This window comes from Lytechinus variegatus, chromosome 2 (assembly GCF_018143015.1).
Source record: "Lytechinus variegatus isolate NC3 chromosome 2, Lvar_3.0, whole genome shotgun sequence".
Classification (NCBI taxonomy): Eukaryota; Metazoa; Echinodermata; class Echinoidea; order Temnopleuroida; family Toxopneustidae; genus Lytechinus; species Lytechinus variegatus.
In genome coordinates, this window is record NC_054741.1 from 58,114,795 (window position 1) to 58,134,576 (window position 19,782).

Below are 19,782 nucleotides of genomic sequence, written 5' to 3' on the forward strand. Positions count from 1 at the left end.
CCCCCCTAGGGGCCCTAACTGTAACAATTCATAATCATTTCATATTTCTTAAATGCGTGTAAACTATGTCTTCTTTTAATGAAATAAAACTTTTGTGGCATTCCCGAGGACCAGATTAATCTGCTTTCATCAATAATTTACAAGCATGAGAACCTCTCCAGCTGACTACACCTCAGTAATAGACGCTCGTTTTATCTTGTTTGCACGACATTGTTTGAGTTGATAAGCTATTCTGGCTCCCTCGTCAGGACTAGTCCGCAAAATACCAATGACTAACTCCATGTTATTTTTTCTTTTGGCAATATGCAGTTTGACTTTTGGACTCCCGTTCTTAAAAGAGTAAACCACCCTGTCGATATTATGGTACGACCTGATCTCCAAAACCTTCTGCGCACGCTCCTGCAGCACAGGGGGCTGGGCTACCACGTCATGATAGATGACGTAGGCAAACTTGTGTCCAGTCAGATGTCAGAACTATCAGAACGGCGGGAAAATGGGCGATTGAGTGGGACTGCACTGAGTGGCTTCGATTATAATGTTTATCATACGTACGAAGAGGTACTTGATATATTTGAATCAATAACGAAAAATAAACCTCTCTGAAATTGGAAAGTAAAAAGTATGTGTAGCAAAGTTTCCATTAATTTTATGAGGATTTATGCCATGGTCGTTTCAAATTTACACTGAAATCAGTCTCGTATAAGAGGATTAGTGAGGAAGAAAGAAGGAAGAGAAGTGAGTGGTGGAGGGAGAATTTCCATCATTTTTATACGGCGGTATATGTTGCTCATACTTAACAAGAAATAAGCTGCACGTTTTCATTTCCCGACACGTGTATCATGAGTGTATACAAGCACCAGAAAGTGTCTTAATAGTTGATTTGGGTGGATGGTTCTAAAGCTACCAAATAATAATGATGTTGATGATGATGATGATGATAATGATGATGATGATGTGATGATGATACTGATGATGATGATGATAATAATGATAATAATAATGATAATAGTGATGAATAATAATGATAACAATAATAATAACAGTCATAATGATAATAATGAAATAATAATATTACTTTCATTACTAAACAAGAAGTAAACAGCACGTTTTTATTTCTCCATACGACCATACCATGAGTATCAAGCACCAGTAAAGATTTTTACTGATTTTTTTTAATTTCTCACAGATTATGCAGTGGGTAGATGACGTAGCTACTGAATACAGTCATATTGTCGAATCGTTCCTACTCGGGTATTCATACGAAGGACGGCCCATTAAAGGAATAAAGGTATGTAGATTCTTAACTTGACACCAACCGATCTTTTTTATTATTATTTTAAAAGGGGGGGGGGGGGCGTAGAATCATGCAATTGATTTGTTACGTAGCAAAACTAAAATAAAAATATTTTTCAAGCAATCCATATTTGGTAGAGGGAATAATAACAATAATCCTTATTATAAATTCAGATTCATCCAAACAATCTAAATATGCAGTCATAACAAGTATGGAACGCTAGAAGGGAAACACTGAATCAATTAATACTTAATATTTTTAATTAATCACTGATGGCTATCATTTTATTCAATTTGATCAAAAACATTTTTTATTTTGATCACCGTCGCTATTGAGTTCATGGCTATATATGGTACATTTCTATCTTTCATCAAATATATTCCTGCCGCGACTAATCCAATTCTCCCTGTCTTACGGTTGCGACATGTTGCCCTATCCACGTTTTATAATCTAATATAATTTTCTTAACCTACCCTTTCTATTACACTTGTTAGACAAATTTTTCGTTTTAATAGGCAAAATATGATTTTTTTTCTATTTAGACGTAATTGGTATATTATATTCTAGAAGGAGAGCGAAGAAACACTCTAAAAATTTCGAATGTTAAACTCAACATTTGAAAGGTTGGAGGAGTGTCAACCTTTTCCAAATGTTACATCCAACCTTGTATAAAGCTGAATCCAACATTTTAAGTGTTGGGTAGAACCATTAAAAGTGGTAAATGCAACATTTAGAAAATGTTGTCATTCCTCCAACCTTCAAATGTTTAGTTAACATTTCTCTTTTTTAGAGTTAATTTGCAACCTTCATTGCAAATAAAATGAATGAAGGTTGACTCCTCTTAATGTAGCTGAGAAAATAATATATGACTATTCCATGCAGTTCATTTTCATTTTGTGTTTCAGATCCGGGGAACTGGAAGCCATGATGCAAATCCTCGCGCTGTCTGGTTTGAAGGTGGCATTCATGCTCGAGAATGGATCTCACCGGCTACTGTCATGGGATTCACTCAGAAGGTATATAGAAAGGAAGGGGAAAGAGAGAGAGGGAGAGAGAGCGAGAGAGTGGGAGATCGGGACTAGAGAGGAGGGAATAATCATTGTTATAATCAATCAATATCAATTGTTATTATTCATTTGACTATATCATTATTATTGTCATTGTTGTTGATGTTGTAATATGATTATCATTACCATCACCATCACCGTCATTATAAGCAGCCTTATTATAATCATGATGATGATGATGATAATGATGATGGTCATCGTGATCATCGTCATCATCATCACCATCATCATCATCATCATCATCATCATCATCATCATCATCATCATCATCAGCATCATCATCATCACCATCATCATCATCATCAACATCATCATCAGCATCATCGTCATCACCATCTTCAGCACCATCATCATCGTCATCGTCACTACTAAACCTTTAATATTATCATCCATTAATTTTTACTGGCATGGACAATGTTAATTAGCTTGCATGACCCTGTCTTTCTCTCAACCATCTAAGTTTTTTCTTCTTTTTCTAGCTTCTTGATGAATACGACAACGGTGATAACCTCGTGGTCGAAATGTTCGACAACCTAGACTGGTACATCATCCCATCTCTGAATGTAGACGGCTACAGCTACACATGGCTATCGGTATGAAAAATAATTTGATAATCTATATCATTTTACGCGTATACGGTGTTAAAATGACGATTAGTTATAAGATATTCATTTTTTCTTCAACAATGCCACAAAGGTAATACACACAACTGCTGCTATGGGATAGCTTGAACCCAGGTCACTACTAAGAGCACTCTGGTGGTATAGTGGTTGTGACTATGGTCTAGTAACCCAGAGGTACTGGGTTCGAATCCCGCCCGGTCTACCTGTGAATAATTTTACAGGCAGACTTTCGCAAAGCGGTTGCGTGTGTTAGACTTATGGTGTTGTTGGAGAAAAAAAACTGAATATCTTGTCTATTTTCTTGATCACCCAATGAATATTATTTCATTTGACGCTGAGTTTGGTTTTGTTCTCTGTTAGCTCCATGTTTTAAGTTGTTATTTATTCAATTCATTCAACACATCAGTACAATATCATAACATTTTTTTCGAGTAACGTAACATACATTGTATATATGCACAGATGTTTAAACATTATTTTGACTTGATCAAAATAAATAACTGCAAGAATATATACATACGTAAACATCTTAAATGATAATTATCTATATTTGAAATCAAAATGATTTGTACTATTGAACCCGTATATTGTGCACCATCCTTTCCTGAATGAATTAGATTAACTTATGCCTGCTTTTGAAATCGCAATGAACGATCAGTCGTATATAGGTACAATTTTCTACTTCACTTTTCAACATAAAGCTGTTTATTTATCTATTCTATTGTTAATAAGGCAAAAAGTTTTATTAATATTTTACCTAAAAAATAACATTACGTGAACAACTCATACTATATAGAGACAATGTGAACAAATTATAGATATACACAAATAATCATTTCGTGTCATTAATTCTCTGCTCATTCCTCAAACATTGAAAAAAATCACGATTCTATTTAGTTGAGACGTGATTAGTCTTTCAAATTGTATGTTCCCTTCAGTCTTCAATTTGATTATCCTTTTTTAATCTATGCACTGTTCGTTATTCTATTAGATTTTTTTTCTTTAAAAGATTATCTCAATGTTATTTTTCAGGATCGAATGTGGCGTAAGACCCGCTCACTGAACGCCAAATCAGCATGCATTGGTACCGACCCAAATAGAAACTGGCCCTACGAATGGGGAGGTATTTATGTGTTTTAAGTAAAATAACACAAAGCTTATAGCATTGATTGTAGAAAAAATTTTCTATGATTTATTTCTTTTGCTACAATGTACAACAAACCATGTTACGGTACCCAGCTTATATTTTGTGTACAAGCATAGAAGTAGGAATTTGCCACATGCGCCATTTTGTGCTCCTCAATGTTCTTCTGCTCATTTCGCATCTATGAACGTGTTTCGCGTGTGCCGACAGAACAAATAAAAAAAGAGAAATGAGGCGATCGTGATCGTGATTCAAATGACAGTTCTTTTTGCGATTTTTCAGAATCATCGCGATAAATTTGCCCAGCGCAGTGAGTAGTCTTCTTGCGAATCGAAAACGTTTTTCTCTACGATGTACTATAGATTTCGTACCCGGGTAAACGTGTCCCATATGGGGGGTATTATTTTTTCCAAACCTATAGGCCCACACAAATTTACTCACCACTGGTGATCCGTTCTTGTGTTCTAGTTATATATTTTTTTAAAGAAAAGAGCGTTAAGGGGGAGGGGTCACATTAATCAGTCAGTTATGTCGACTGCAGAGGCTATATTCTTGTAAACGAAAATGTTACAGGAAGCAAACTTTCCTTTCAGAATCATTTTAAAAAGACATTGTGTTCTCAAGACCCACCAGTATTTTTTTTATTATTTCAACTAATTGCAAGAAAATGATGTCTTTACGAAGGTGTCGGGGCCAGCACTTGGGAATGTTCAGATACCTATCGAGGCGAAAGAGCCGTCTCCGAGATCGAAGTTTTCAACGCCATAGATTTCTTGAGAAAGAAGAAAGATGACGGGCAGGACTTCATCGTGTTCATTGATTTCCACAGCTACTCGCAGTTGATCATCGCACCGTGGTCGTACCTAGAGTCCGAACCTCGCACCGAAGACTATGATGACCAGGTGAGTTACAAAGTGTTAACTGGAGGATTTGAAGTCCGGTGTTGACCATTCGGTGTTGGTATTGGTGTTCGGTCGATGATTACATCAGTGTAACATAAACATATTTATGTTCAATACACAATGTCAATTTGAGAAAATATATAACCAAGCTCCGACTGAGCGCTCATAATCTACCAATAGAAACAGGGATGTACAAAAGACCGGAGAAGATACCATCTAACCTGAGATTTTGTGAGGATTGTAATTTGAATTTGGTCGGGGATGAGTTTCACATTATAATGAAATGTAACAAATATAATGATTTGCGCAAAGATTTTTTTGAAAAGATAAGTACCTTTAATATTAGGTTTACTGAAATGGAGTGCCAGGAAAAATTTATTTACATCATGAAATTGGAAACTGATGCTTTGATTAAATTATTTTGTTCTTTTGTCCAAAACATAATTAATATTAGGGGGGAATTCTGAGTACTAAAAATATCAACCGGCAAACACTTTGAAGTAATACATTCGCAATATTCTTACACAATAAGTTTACATGTGATGCCATTCTTCTCACTCTTCCTCTCTCCCGCCCTCTCTATTTTCGAACTTCTTTCCTCTTTATTTCCCTTTCCTCTCCCACTTTCCTTTTGTTTTCCTTGTCCTTTCTTGGACATCAGCTTATTTTACTCATTGTTAAAATGAGTACCCGAATAATGCCTATGTTTATAGTGTATATTTGTATATATAAGTTGTTTTGCTATGTTTTGTTTTGATTTTGTCTTTTGTTTTGTTTGACATCAAATACTATTTTGTTTTTGTTTATCTGTTATATATTTTCTTGTTTTGAACAAAATGTTGGCAATTGCCAGTGACGTTCTGTAATAAATTCAATTCAATTCAATTCATAAAGCTGTTTCTGGGGAAAGTTTCACGAGGTGTTGAGCTATATCCATAACGCAATGCGTATGATGTTTGTTTTCAACTAACGTTAGGCTTATACAAGCATGGGAAGGCAATCAATTATTGTGCTCTCAAAATTGACACCAGTAGCTATATATTATATTCACTGAACTTGGAATCACCAAATGTGCAGTAAATATTGGATGTTTTAAAATGAATGGAAAAATTGAAAGTCTCGGATGTTTAGGATCTTGGGGATTGTGAGTTTCACATATAATACGAATGATTTTATGAGCGACTTATATACGGTAAACAAGAATAATCTTTGCATCTCCATAATTACACAAGACAAATCCTAGTTCACGCGGACTGCCAGTGCCGTATAGCCATGATAGCTATATTATATGGTAAGCAGTATTGGGGTGAAAACTCATCGTTTTATGAAAGTGCAAACATACTTATAGGGGGCAAACAGAGAGACTATTCCCTTTCCTTGCTCACATTTCTTCATTAAGATTTATGAAAGTACATAAACTGAACTTTCTAGAAATGTGATTTTATTCTCAGAAATTTACATGCTTTCCCCCAAATAAATTGTTTGTACAATTTAAAGAAACTTGTATTCAACTTATAATGTTCATTATTCACCCATCGTTTCCATCAAATGAAAAAAGTTAATCTAAGCTTTACAAATAGGCCTACCTAGTTTTGATATTCCATATTTTTGTTTTATTTTATGGGCTATTGCGTTTTAATATTTTGATATTCTGTATTTTTGTTTTATTTTATGAGATTTTAAACAAACTCATCAGGCTTCGGCACCATGCACATTCTTACGTATTTCTCTTCATTAGCCTTCTGTAACCGCACTTCTAATCATTTGCATCCTCTCTTCATAGATAATTTGTAGTATGACTAGACTAATCATCACCTTATAACAATGTTAACATGTAAATAATAATAATAATACCCAATTCTTATAAAGCGCTTTTCCCAGAATGGCCCAAAGCGCGTTACAGCATATTATTACCCCGGTCATTGGATTCATTTCAATCCCGCACGAAAAGTGCACAATTTCCACTCCCTGGGGAGCATTCCTTGCATTCATCGCAACCTCATTATGGCGCTGGCAAAATCAAACATACAATATCTTTCGCATCCTACCGGGTACCTATTTAGCACCTGGGTCGAGAGTGACAAAGTGTGGATTAACGCCATGCCAAAGGACTCTAGACCGCGGTTGGATTCGAACACACGTCCCTCTGTTTACAAGGCGAGAGTCAGAACCACTACACCACGGCTCTTCCATGTAATCGATGTAATACTTTTTTTTTTAAATAGCTTAATAATGGGAAAATTCACCGCAACAGTATCAATCTTGTCTAAATAAAAACGGAAAATGATGTTTAACGTGTACATTTTATGACGTCATTGCAAGCAGCTCCTCAATATGTCATGTCATACGCTTTCGGTATCATTCCACTTTCTAAGAAAGTTGAAAATTATTCTGTGCACGTAATTTATTATTAGACACATTATTACAGTACATATTCACCGCGAACTATTAAAAGATAAGAATTTATAGTATGTTAAAATACAAACTTCAAATTGAAAATGGGTTTCATCAAATTGATCAATATGTTTGTATTATCTTATGTTTACATCAAACGGACTTTATGTTACGATGGACATCCCTTTCAAGGCTTTATGGGAAGTGTGATGTTAACTAAGTTTGAGATGTTTTGTTTTCTTTCTTTTAATCATCCATAATAGATGGCGTTGGCTTTGGAGATGCAGTCGGCCATCAAAGATACACATGGTGTTGTATACAATTACGGGGCCGGGGCAGACATTTTGTGTGAGATATTTTCTATTTTCTATCTCGTTCGCCTCTTTTTCTCTCTTTTTTTAAAATTCGTTTTCCCCCTCTTTGTTGACAGTATTTCTTTGCTCCTCATCTTCCCTTTTTCTTCGCTCTTCTTCTTGTTTTTCTTCTTCTCCCCCTTCCCATTCTTCTACTTCTTTTTCTTTCCATTTTATTATTTTTCTTCTCTCCTCTTTATCATCCTCCTACTCTTCGTATCAAGATGCATAACTATAAAGGGGTTAATCATGTTAATGAAACCTTAATTATTTTCGTGGAAAATTACAATATTTATTTTTTTAAGATAATTTTAGGTAAATCAAGCATTGCTTGCCAACCATGTCAATGTAATTGAGTATTTTTTAATGTTCGTCTCAACGGCAAGTTGCGAAATTCGCGAAGTACAACATCCTGACGAAAATAACAGCTTATTGCGTCAACCTTCTCCCTCCTAATACATATTTGTTGTTGTTGTTGTTGTTCAATTTTGTACACAGTCATGTAATGATAAACGCCCCTCTCAGGGTTTTCCAATAAGGGGGGGGGCACATTTTCCCGAGGAAAAATTTGACAAGCAAAAAAAAGTCCTCACTTTCTAAAGGGGGGGGCACACTTCCGTTTTAACGGCATTTTTACATTACAAATTTTAATTGTGCCTCTCAGGGGGGGGGGTGCCTAGTCTGCAGGCACAGGCCCTGATTGAAACTTAGATCAATAAGTTGCTCTGGTGTCCACCCCCTTTGAAAATAAGGATAAAGTGAAGATACTGCTACATATATTATCTTTGCCATCCCTAAACAAAGTAAATAGACAAATAAATGAATAAATAAATAACAAAACATTTTAAAATATGAAATATGGATCCGCCCTTGTCTCGAGCCACTTTGTATATTTTTTAGACTCTTACAGTGAAAAATTCTTTACTTTCAGATGCCTGTTCTGGTGTGACCAGCGACTGGGGTTATGGCACCTTTTCCACACACGGGGGCAACACTGATGGTGGACTGGGGGCCAAGTATTCCTTTACTGTAGAGTTGCGCGATGAAGGCCAACACGGATTTCTTCTCCCTGCGGATCAAATACAACCAAGTTACGAAGAGATGCACGCTGCCGTGCGCGCTCTCGGGGCTCATGTCCTGAACGAGATGAGTGCTACCGTTCAATAAACAACCTTGATAAACACCGTTCATTTACGAGCTTATTATCTATAACATCGCTAATTTAATGATTTATCAGTTATTCAAAGGTTAAGCAAGAAATGGTTACTTCAAAGTTTTACAGATCGATGTCTTTATCTTACTGAATTATCTGATTTTGTGAGATAGTATTGATTGAAACCACGCATTTCGTGTTAGAAAAAATACTGGATGACTAAAAAATATTCATATAGGGTCCTGAAATATTTTTAATGAAAAAAAATATTCATCAGACCTTCTTGGTTGGCAATATTCCCTTTTCCACACCTTTTCCACACCAACAACGGATATATCATGGAGGTGGCGTCAAATTTTTAGAAAAAAAAACATTAAAACTATACCTGAAGGTTGGGGGTTTAATTCCAAGTTCGTTAAATAGTAAGAAATTGATGGCAGGAATTCATTTTTAAAATACCCCAAAACATCTTATTGACAGGTTAGCCAGAATGGGTTGATATTGAATCTTGTGAGGAATTCGCATGTGGCCCCTGTTATCACTTTTTAATTGTAATATTACAGACAGGTATTGCAGAATGTATAATTAAGCAGGCACCTCACAAATTCTTCCAAAATAGTCATTTATCGCCAGTACCATGGAGATCATATACAAACCATCGGCCTATAGGTGCAACAATTTTGCTTATTTCCCCCCTGAATATGCGTATTAAATTATTTAAAACAACATATAAAATGAGAATCAAATTAGGGGGACTCTCATAAATCTAATGAAAATGTTTAGAGGCGAAATCTCATTAATCACATGAAACAGTCAATGACAGTGAAGTAGCCCTAATTCTGCCACTATTCGAAAAGTAAAGTGAAATTTCTTCCCCATATTGGGTAAATGAAGTACAGCAATTACCCTTCCTAGAATCAGTGTTAGATTGCTAATCATGATTATACATTTACTTTGTCAATCAGCTTTATCAAATCTTCGATATGAGTTGCTTTCTGTTGTAGTGAAAAAGAGAGGGAGGCAATATGGGGGGGGGGTGAGAGGAGGGGAAAGGGGGGAGAGAGATGTAGGCCTATTGTGAGTTTCATTATATTTTCTCTGACGAATATTGCTCCGCTATAAATTCCACACACTAACCGAATGATTAAATTCAACCTTGGATTTACCAATATACGCTACCCTACACTGTGAAAAAATTGGGCAATATTTTACCCAATATTTTGCCCAACGTTGGGCCGATAGTCAACCCTACCAACTACTGGGCAATATTTTACCCAACGTTGTTGGGGCATTAATGTGCCCAACTGTTGGGTAATATTTTGAACTACATTTTGGGGGACATTAATTTGCCCAACTTTTTAATAAAGTTATTAACCCAACATCTGGGCAAGGCCTACACTCACTTCGTGTACCTGGTCCGTGTCGATCCAGAGACCTTATCCGAAAGTGCTTTGCATGCACAATAACGCTGCATACAAGTGCAAGTGCATATCTCAAGTGAGTGAAGCAAAAACAAAACAGCGTCAGATATATGTCATGTATGTAGGCCTATTCTGACAAATTCCTTACAAATTATGCTTAACGTAAAGTCCAAAATAAAAAAATTAAAAAAACGTTTAAGCAACTCATCTATGAAAGATTCAGCGAGGCTCCCCAGCCCCCAGTCATCTAGAAGCTCCTCCATATCTTATCGACCGTGTGTAGCATGCTGCAAGCGCAACTCGTGATCGTAAAGTTTCGCAACATTTACCACTCAGCAGGGCAATTACTAGCCCAACAATTGGACATCTGTATTTTGGCAGCGGCAGAGTAAAAATTTGCCTAAGTATTGGGCACATAATGCCCAACAAAACAATAACCAACGTATATATTACCCAACAAAAAAATGACCAACGTAAATTTACTCTTTTTTTTCACAGTGTAAACATAACGTAAACTCCCTTTTCCAACCCTAACCCTAAAGCCCGGAGCATTAGTTGCTGGAGCAATTCAGCGGACCTCTACGTTGATTCGCCTTACTGACGAACCCATTGGCGGAGCAACCGAAAGGCATTCGTCCAAGTGCACCCCCCCCCCCTCCTCTGGAGGATTTAACTGGGAAAATTACAAAAAAATAGAAACGGGAAAAAGAGAATAGGGAAAGAGAGAAGAAAGAAATGGAAAAGGAAGAAAAAGAGAGAAGGAAAAAAATGAATGGAAAAGGGTGATTTATGATATTGTTTTGTTTAATATTATGTCAAAATCTAGCATCAAATTAGAACTGCATTATACAAAACCCCAAAAGTTCTCTTGCACTTCGTCCACACTTTTAGAAAAAAATGTCCATGTTTTGCACCCCTCTCAATTCTTCTCATGTCATTACGTCATTCAAATAAAGTGACTGTGTTGTGTAAAACCTTTCCCAGTGCAGGGCCGTGCTTAATTTGGTTTTAAAAAACCGCCATCTTTATGGTTCAATATGGCTTAAGGCCACCGCACACTTTACGACTGTTCGTGATCCGATTTCGGAACAAATCGCATTTAGCTCATTTTCTGAAAATGTGATTGGAACATATCATTTCATGTGAGGCTAAAATTAATTGAAAGAATACTAATATAGCAATTTTGAAAGATTTTGGAGTAAAGGCCAAGTTAGTTTCAAATCGTAGCCAATCATACGACTGCTATGACGTCATTACGACTAGATATCAAATTCGCTTTTATTCTAAGAAGGATGATAGCATAGTCACAGATTTGAACATAGGTATTCGTACGATGATTTAGAACATTACACAGGAAGATGTTCCAAGTCTCAATTTTAGCATCAAATCCTACTGCATTTTATTCTGAAATCGGGTCGCCCCGTCGCAGACCAATCGTAAGGTGTGCGGTCGACTTTATACCTCGGTCACACTTGCTCTATACGGCGGCAGTACGGCAAGTCTAAAACAGCCGTTTTAACATTTTTCGCACCAGCTACACTTATGTGGTTTGAAAAAAATGAATAAAACGGCTGTTTTCGACTCACCGTACGGCTGCCGTAGACATGGTAGAGCAAATGTGACCGAGGTATGAATCTCGAGAGTAAAAACTCGCCGCCAAGTCGATGAGCGGCGTGTTTTGGGGGTATTGAGCAGATCCATGATCATTGAGAGCCTTGCGTGCATGCCTGGTTACACTCGATCATGCACAAATCGACGCCAGATAAACTGACTGGCTTACTGCTATTTAACTTGTGCCACATTGTTATTTAAATATCTAGCTTTTAAAAAAGTCTATTTACATGACAAAATACTCCATACAAATGCCCCATCATTCAGGATAACGTGTGAACTTCACGAATTTATTTATTACACCCTTTTAAATCATGAATAATCAAAACAATAAGTCAAGTTATATAATTCGTGCTATGTGATGAATATTAATTTTCACGACATTTCGAGCTGTACATGATAAGTTATATCATTATAAAAACCCTCATCATTAACAGGATTCTAAAACATTAACTGTTTAAGAAGTGTGAAATAATTGTTTAAGGAACGAGACAGACGTCTTGATGTTATTCTTTTCAATTTCTCCAGTAGGGCCTTGCCTCCGAAGTCGGAGGCGAGATCCAAATAATCGTATAAAAGACAGACTTTCCACTCTATATATTTACTTTCTGATAAAATTTTAATCTTCCATCATATTCTTCTGTTAGATGAAAGCGTCACTTAGGCCATTTACCGAGTAGACCCTCTTTCCACTATCTCTTTCTGATAAGATTTTAATCGTCCACCATATTCTTATGTAAGATGAAAGTGTCACTGTGGCCACTTACCGAGTAGACCCTCTTAAAAATAAAGTAAAATAACTCATTTGTGAATAAAATCTAACAACCTAAATATAATGCCCACATGTATTAGAAAAATGAACTTTTGAATATAAAAAAACCAAAATACCCCCTTCATTGTCCTCTATCATCTGTTTTTTCTCCCTGGTTCGTACTGTAAAATGTCTACATGCACTGATAATCAGTAGCGTAGCAGGATTTTTCAAGGGGGGGGGGGGTTAAGCTGAATGTTAAATCAATGCTGACAACCAAAAATAAATAATAAAATAAAAAGGTCTTCACTTCAAATTTTAAATCGTTTCCTACCAACAAGCAAAAAAAAGAAAAAGGGCTTCACTAAAAAATTTACGTCTTATCGACAAAATTTGACAAGCAAAAAAAAAAGGTCTTCGACAAATTTTTAGGTGGAGGTGGGTATAAAAGAAAATTGTAGGGGCCGGGGGTTGAACACCCCGGCCCCTGAACATGTTTGCATCAATATGATTTCTTTTGTTCTCCTTTTCTTTCCTGTAATACATGCATGTACGCATATAAGAATAAGTCAACTATAATTTCTTCATTTCCAAGGGGGATCCACACTCTACAAGCTTTGCTGTTTAGTGGATCCCCCTCATTTCCATTTATGCTCTATATTATACTGTTTTTTCTGTTTTACGAAGTAAGAATGCCCTATAAAATTGTACTTGATTTACATTGCTTTGTATTACTTTGTATTATGTTTTGAATGGAAATGAAATAAAAGAATTGAAAAGATTGAAAAAGAACCCCCCCCCCTCCTGCGATAATCATCAGGGGTGCGTTTGGTATTTCAGCTGTCCAACGCGTTATCATCTTAAATTCTTAGACTAATTAGCGTCGATTAAGTAATCAATTGGCGTGAAGTAATGTTCATTTTCCCACACTTTATCACTGTATCTTTTCAAATGGGTATTTGTTTCTTGAAGATTTTGTTAGTGAATAACTAATTTGAGGAGAGAGAGTGGGTGTGAGAGGAGGGGAGAAGTGGAAAGAAATTGATGTATATCGGGTTTCATGACATTTGCTCCGACGAATATTGCTCCGCTTTAAATTCCACCCACTATTCGAATGATTAAATTTCAGCCTGAATTTACCACTATACCATGGATCCTACACCTACCCTAAACCTAACGTAAACTCCTTTTTCAACCCGTACCCTAATACCTCGGTCACATTTGCTCTACGGCGGCCGTACGGCGAGTCGAGAACAGCCGTTTTATCTATTTTTATACAAACCACCTGTACACTGTTAGAAAATTTATCCTTAGAATAAAAGAAGTTCCTGCAGCAGAGTCTCGAGTACACCTGTAATCTTACTGAATTGCGTAATCTTACAGGAAATTGGTATTTGATGTATGGAATCTTACAAATTTCCTTGAATAAAACACCCTTTTCCCCTTTTTAAACAGACCTGTTCTGTTAAATTGCAGAAAAATTCCTGTTTTATGAATTTACAGAATGATTCTGTTATTGCTTTTTGCAAAATCTTCTGTTTATTTTCTGTAAAATCACGGTTTTTTTACAGTGTATGTAGCTGGTAAAACTATTGAAACGGCTGTTTTCGGCCACCGTAGAGCAAATGTGACTGAGGTATAAGGCCTGGGGGGGGGGGGGCGTTTCATGAAAGGACTTGTCGGACGTTTTATCCGACAAGTCCCATTTTATCCGACAGTTACCATAGGAACAGTGCCTCTCAGCCAATCAAAATCATGGAAAGATGTCAGATCTGACAACTTGTCGGATGAAAATATTGATGAATCGCACCCCAGGATTAATCAAATGTTGCGTCACCGTATTTTTCATAAGACACGAATTCAGCGGATCTTTACGCTGATTCGCCTTACTGATGAGCCTTTTGGCGGAGCAACCGAAAGGCATTCGTCCACCCCCCCCCCCCCCTTAACCGGGAAAATTACCCCCCCCCAAAAAAAAAAAAAATAAATTAATAAAAACGGGAAAAGAGAAAGGGAAAGGGGGAGAAAGAACTGGAAAAGGAAGAAAAGAAAAAAGGGGAAAAATTAAAGGGACAAGGGGGATTTATGATATTGTTTGTTAAAAAAAAACCGTAGCACCAAATTGGAACTGCATTATACAAAGCCCAAAAATTTCTCACGCACTTCGTTCGCTCACAATTTTTTGAAAACATGTCAATGTTATGCCCCCTCCCCTCAAAATGTTTGTGTCATTCCGCAACTAGCTTGAAGTAACTCTGTTGTGTAAAACCATGGAGGTAGAAACTGCCATATTTAAGGTTTAATATGGCTGAATCTGGGGAATTATAACTCAACGCCTGGTCGATGAGCGGCGTGTTTTGGGGGTATTGATCAGGTCCATGATCATCGAGAGCCTTGCATGCCTCCCTTGGAAATTACCCGCATGCCTGGTTACACTCCGGCACAAATCGCCGCCAGTTAAACCGACTGGCTTACTGCCATTTAACTTGTGCCACATTGTTATTTAAATGTATAGCTTTTTAAAAAGTCTTTGGTCTATTTGCATGACAAAATACTCCATACAAATGACATTCAAATGCCTCATCGTTCAAGATAACGTGTGAATTTCACGAATTTGTTTATTACAATCCTTTTAAATCATGAATAATTGAATAAGTCAAGTTATACCATTCGTTCTATATGAGGCTTATTTAATTTTCACATTTCGAACTGAACATCATTATCATATACATGATAATGAGAACCATCTGTATATTTCATCACTAACAGGAATATACAAAATTAACTGTTTGAGAAGTGTGAAATAATTGTTTAAGAAACGAGGCAGACGTCCTAATGGTATTCTTTTCAATTTCTCCAGTAGGGTCTTGCCTCCGAAGTCGGAGGCGAGATCCAAATAATCCTACTAAAGACAGATTTTCCACTCTCTATTTATGTTTTGATATAATTTTAATCTTCCATCATATTCTGCAAGTAAGATGAAATTATCACTTAGCCCCACTCAGCCCATATACCGAGTAGACCGTCTTGAAATTAAAGGATAACTAATTTATGAATAAAATCGAGCAACCTATATATTATCTAGCCCAAATATGAACTTAAACATAATCATACATACCGCTATTCCCCCTGTAGTGTCCTCCAGCACCTGTTTTTATTCTCACTAGTATATTTCTACATTTTATAATCATCAGGGGTGCGTTTCGTATTTCAACTGTCCAACGCGTTATCACCTTAAATTCTTAGACTAATTAACGTCGATTAAGAAATTAGAAGGCGTGAAGGAATGTTCATTTTCCCACACTTTATCACTGTATCTTTTTAAATGGGTATTTGTTTCTTGAAGATTTTGTTAGCGAACAACTGTAATTTGAGGAGTGCGTCCAGCACCAAACGGGCAGCTAGCTCTGATGGGATATTTTAACCTAGTTCTGCACAGGCGCTCCAGGTTTTCGCGGTAGTAATCGGAAACAAATTCAGGTTTCGGTATAGGCCTACGCAAGACTCCCTGCAAATGCTTCAAGATGGTTTGGTGCAAAGGAATTGTTCTTGTATTTGGGATTTTGGCGTTCTTTTGTGGATCAATACTTGCTGTTTTAGGTCCTGGAGACAAATATAATGGGTAAGTGTATTTGGTAATACCTCGGTCACATTTGTTCTACGGCGGCCGTCCGGCGAGTCGCAAACAGCCGTTTTCATATTTTTTGTACCAGTTTAATATGGGTGGTTTGAATAAAAATGAATAAAACGGCTGTTTTCCACTCGCCTTACAGCCGCCGTAGAGCAAATATGACCGAGGTATTAAATGCATCGACTTTCCTTGATTAGCCATAGATTATGACGATGAAAATAAACAAGGAAAATATTTTTCAAATAGCTTTTTAGCAGTCTCATCAGTATCATTTTTTTTTACCATATTGTACACTGAATTATTCATACCCCCAATTTCTCTGTTAGGTTACATCGGCCTACTTTACTTTGTGCAGTTTTGTTATTTAATTGTTAGATTTAATTTAATTTTATTTTTTCAATTTAAGATACGTCTTCCTTCAACCATGCATCAACAATTTATTCCTACTATGTATTTTCATCTGCCGACATAACACTCTATTCTGTCAATGTGAATATTATTTTAATACATGAAGTAAATAAAACAAACAGGTGATCATAGATCTAACCTATATCCTGATTATATTGTCAGAAATTGGTTTGAAACGCGAATTTTAACAGAATGAAATAGTGGTGGGGTGTGGCAGTCCCTGAAAATTTTAAAACATTACGAAACGATATTAGATTTTTTTAAAGACAAAAGACGAGGTTTAAATCAAGGTACGAAAATACCATGAATTTTCTGTTTTCATCTCTCTCTGTTTCCATCTTTCCCCTTTCCTTCAGTTTCTTTCATTTGTCCCGCTTAGTAATTTTCTGTATTTTTCTGTCTTCCATTCATTAAAATAGCTAATTCTTTCTTCCCTTATTCATCTACGTGTTTCTAAACTTTTAAAAAGGATTGGTAAAAATCAACTATTTCACCGGGCTATTTCATTGCTGGAATCTACCAGAATTTGGGTTGATATTGGTCAACGGTCGGACACCGTTATTCATCACCTACACATTATTTCTGTTAGTTTGACCATATCCTTTTTACGGGGATTGAGCAACTTTGTGGAGATTTGTAAAAAAAAAAAAGCTGAGCTTTAAGACCCAACATGCTGTCAGTGCATCCAATAAAGTTTCAAGAGAGAACTCTGAAAATTATATTTCATAATCACCATTATTATAATCATGCTTCGTAAAATACAACATCCAACATCCATAGCCTACAGTACGAAACTTTAAACTTTAAGCATCCAAATGGGCGCTTATGACTGCAGTCAACATCATTGCAGCAATATTGTAAGCGACCGATCAACTTAAAATTATCAGGCGATTCCTGTCTGACCTATTAAGGTTTGCAGTTACACTGTTACAAAATTTTTCCTTAAAGTTCCTGCAGCGGAGTCTCGAGAACACCTGTAATCTTACCAGATCATATAAAATTACAGAAAATTGATATTTGGTGTGTGGAACCTTACAAATTTCCTTTAATAAAACACAATCATTTTCCCCTTTTAAACAGACCTGTTATGTTAAATTGCAGACAAATTCCTGTTATATGAATTTACAGAATTATTCTGTTATTGCTTTCTGCAAAATCTTCCTATTTCTGTAAAATCAGGTGTTTTTTAACAGTGTTTTCTGTGGGAGAGAGAAAAAACCGTCGATCCTGAATTAAATTAATAAACCCGTCTAGGGGTGTCCTTATCTTTAAATTTCCACTTATACCTCCATGTTTGTATTATACCATACAGATATCAAGTTTGGCGCGTAGTACCTACCAACGTAGACCAAATCAGAAGTCTCATTAAACTCGAGCACAACTTCGATGGATTCGATTTAGTAAGTTACACAATTTATTTACTTGGATCGTGGGAATTAAAACAATCAAATCTAAATTACAATTAATGACTGAAAGTGATAATGACCCCTGTTCCACCGGATTTCCTAAGTAGTCTCGAGTAGGTTTCTAATTCGATGTAAACGCAAAAACCTACCCGAGACACCCTCTCAGCAAACTTATCTCGGATCCACCTGGCGTAAATCCGCGTTGATGGGGGGGGGATGACTAAAATATTTTGGCTTTTTTTTGGCAATCAAGTTTTTAGATATGCAAGGAATTGTCACTGATATGTCCACAGTGGCGTACCGTGGGTCACGGCATCGGGGAGGGGGCACCAGCAAAATGTTCGAATCACTCAGTGAGCGCGCTCAGTTGCCTGTTACACTGACCTCAGTTTTCTGGACAATGTCACTAAACGGATATGCATCTCACTGATCAAATAATGCGAGCGCGTAGCGCGAGCTGAATTTTTTTTATATTCAGGCCCATAAAAAGAGACATTATAATCAAATTTGTGTAATCATGATAGGTACCTGTCTCGCTAAACAATACGAGCGCGAAGCGCGAGCTGAAGTTTTTGTATATTTTGACCCCAAACAGCGAGATTTTTAGGAATATATTATAGGAACCCATTAAGAGTATGCATATCTCACCATAGTCATCTAATGCGAGTGTCAAGCGCTTGCTGGTTTATAAGAATTACATTTGAACACATGAAACAATTTTTGTAGCCATTGCAATCATGATTATCATCTCACTAATCAAATATTGCGAGCGCGAAGCGCGAGCTGGAAATTTAGATAATTCAACCCTGAAGTAGGGCATTCTAATGTTTCTTTGTAGGAATTAACTAGGACCATACGTATTTCATTATCCAAATGATGCGAGCGCGAAGCGCTAGCTGAAATTTTTTTGATATTCAGATCAGAAGAAGGGACAGTTTAAGGACTGATTTTAGGAATTCATGAAGAGCAGACATATCTCACCAATCCACTAATGCGAACGTAATCACGGACAGGAAATGTTTCATATATACGAAGACTTTAACATGGGGCAATCACTTTTTGAGTCATGAAAACGAAGCATATGCCACTACATAAAACAATGATAACTCAAGTGCTAGGAAATATATTTGGTTTATATTGACTTGAAAACGGGATGTTTCAGTACAACAGGATTATATATCTCGTTAACAGACAATGCAAGCACCGGGAACAATGAAAACGTAGGCCCTGGGCAAATTATGTTTCATGAAGTTTTGATAAAAATGTTTCTTATGTAATGTAACATAACATAATTATAATATAACATTATAATGAATAATATTTTCTTCTTTTCCCACTATACGTTTCTCTTCCTTTCTCCCTCTTTTCTCATTTTCCCCCTTTTCCCCGTTTTTGGGGTTTTTGTTCGTCCGATGGGGGGGGGGGGGGGGGGGGGGCACGTGCCCCCCATGCCCCCCGTAGTTCACGTCACTGTATGTCCATATGGCAAATACCCCTCCAATATTATTATCCTCTTTATCCCATGATGGATTAATGGTTTATTAGAGATTACATTAAAAAAATTGAAATTCCATCTTAATCCCTTCCCAAAGATCCCAACATTAATGATTTGGAAGAAACGGGA

At 36.6% G+C, this 19,782-nt stretch overlaps 2 protein-coding genes across 2 annotated transcripts in view; both read left to right on the forward strand.

The window, feature by feature from the left end:
* Positions 1 to 303: 303 nt before the first annotated feature.
* LOC121406884 (carboxypeptidase B-like) lies at positions 304 to 9,122 on the forward strand. The gene is made up of 8 exons (XM_041597755.1): positions 304 to 558; positions 1,187 to 1,288; positions 2,200 to 2,310; positions 2,841 to 2,954; positions 4,017 to 4,107; positions 4,813 to 5,030; positions 7,688 to 7,772; positions 8,709 to 9,122. The coding sequence occupies exons 1-8, from the start codon at positions 304 to 306 to the stop codon at positions 8,942 to 8,944; spliced, it is 1,212 nt and encodes a 403-aa protein (XP_041453689.1). The 3' UTR covers positions 8,945 to 9,122.
* Positions 9,123 to 16,013: 6,891 nt separating this feature from the next.
* The window catches only part of LOC121408467 (carboxypeptidase B-like), a 32,100-nt gene continuing 28,331 nt past the window's right edge, over positions 16,014 to 19,782 (forward strand). Inside the window, exons 1-2 of the mRNA XM_041599946.1 lie at positions 16,014 to 16,335; positions 18,065 to 18,152. Coding sequence (XP_041455880.1) covers positions 16,238 to 16,335; positions 18,065 to 18,152 — 186 coding nt within the window. The 5' untranslated portion in view covers positions 16,014 to 16,237. The remainder of the gene's footprint in view (positions 16,336 to 18,064; positions 18,153 to 19,782) is intronic.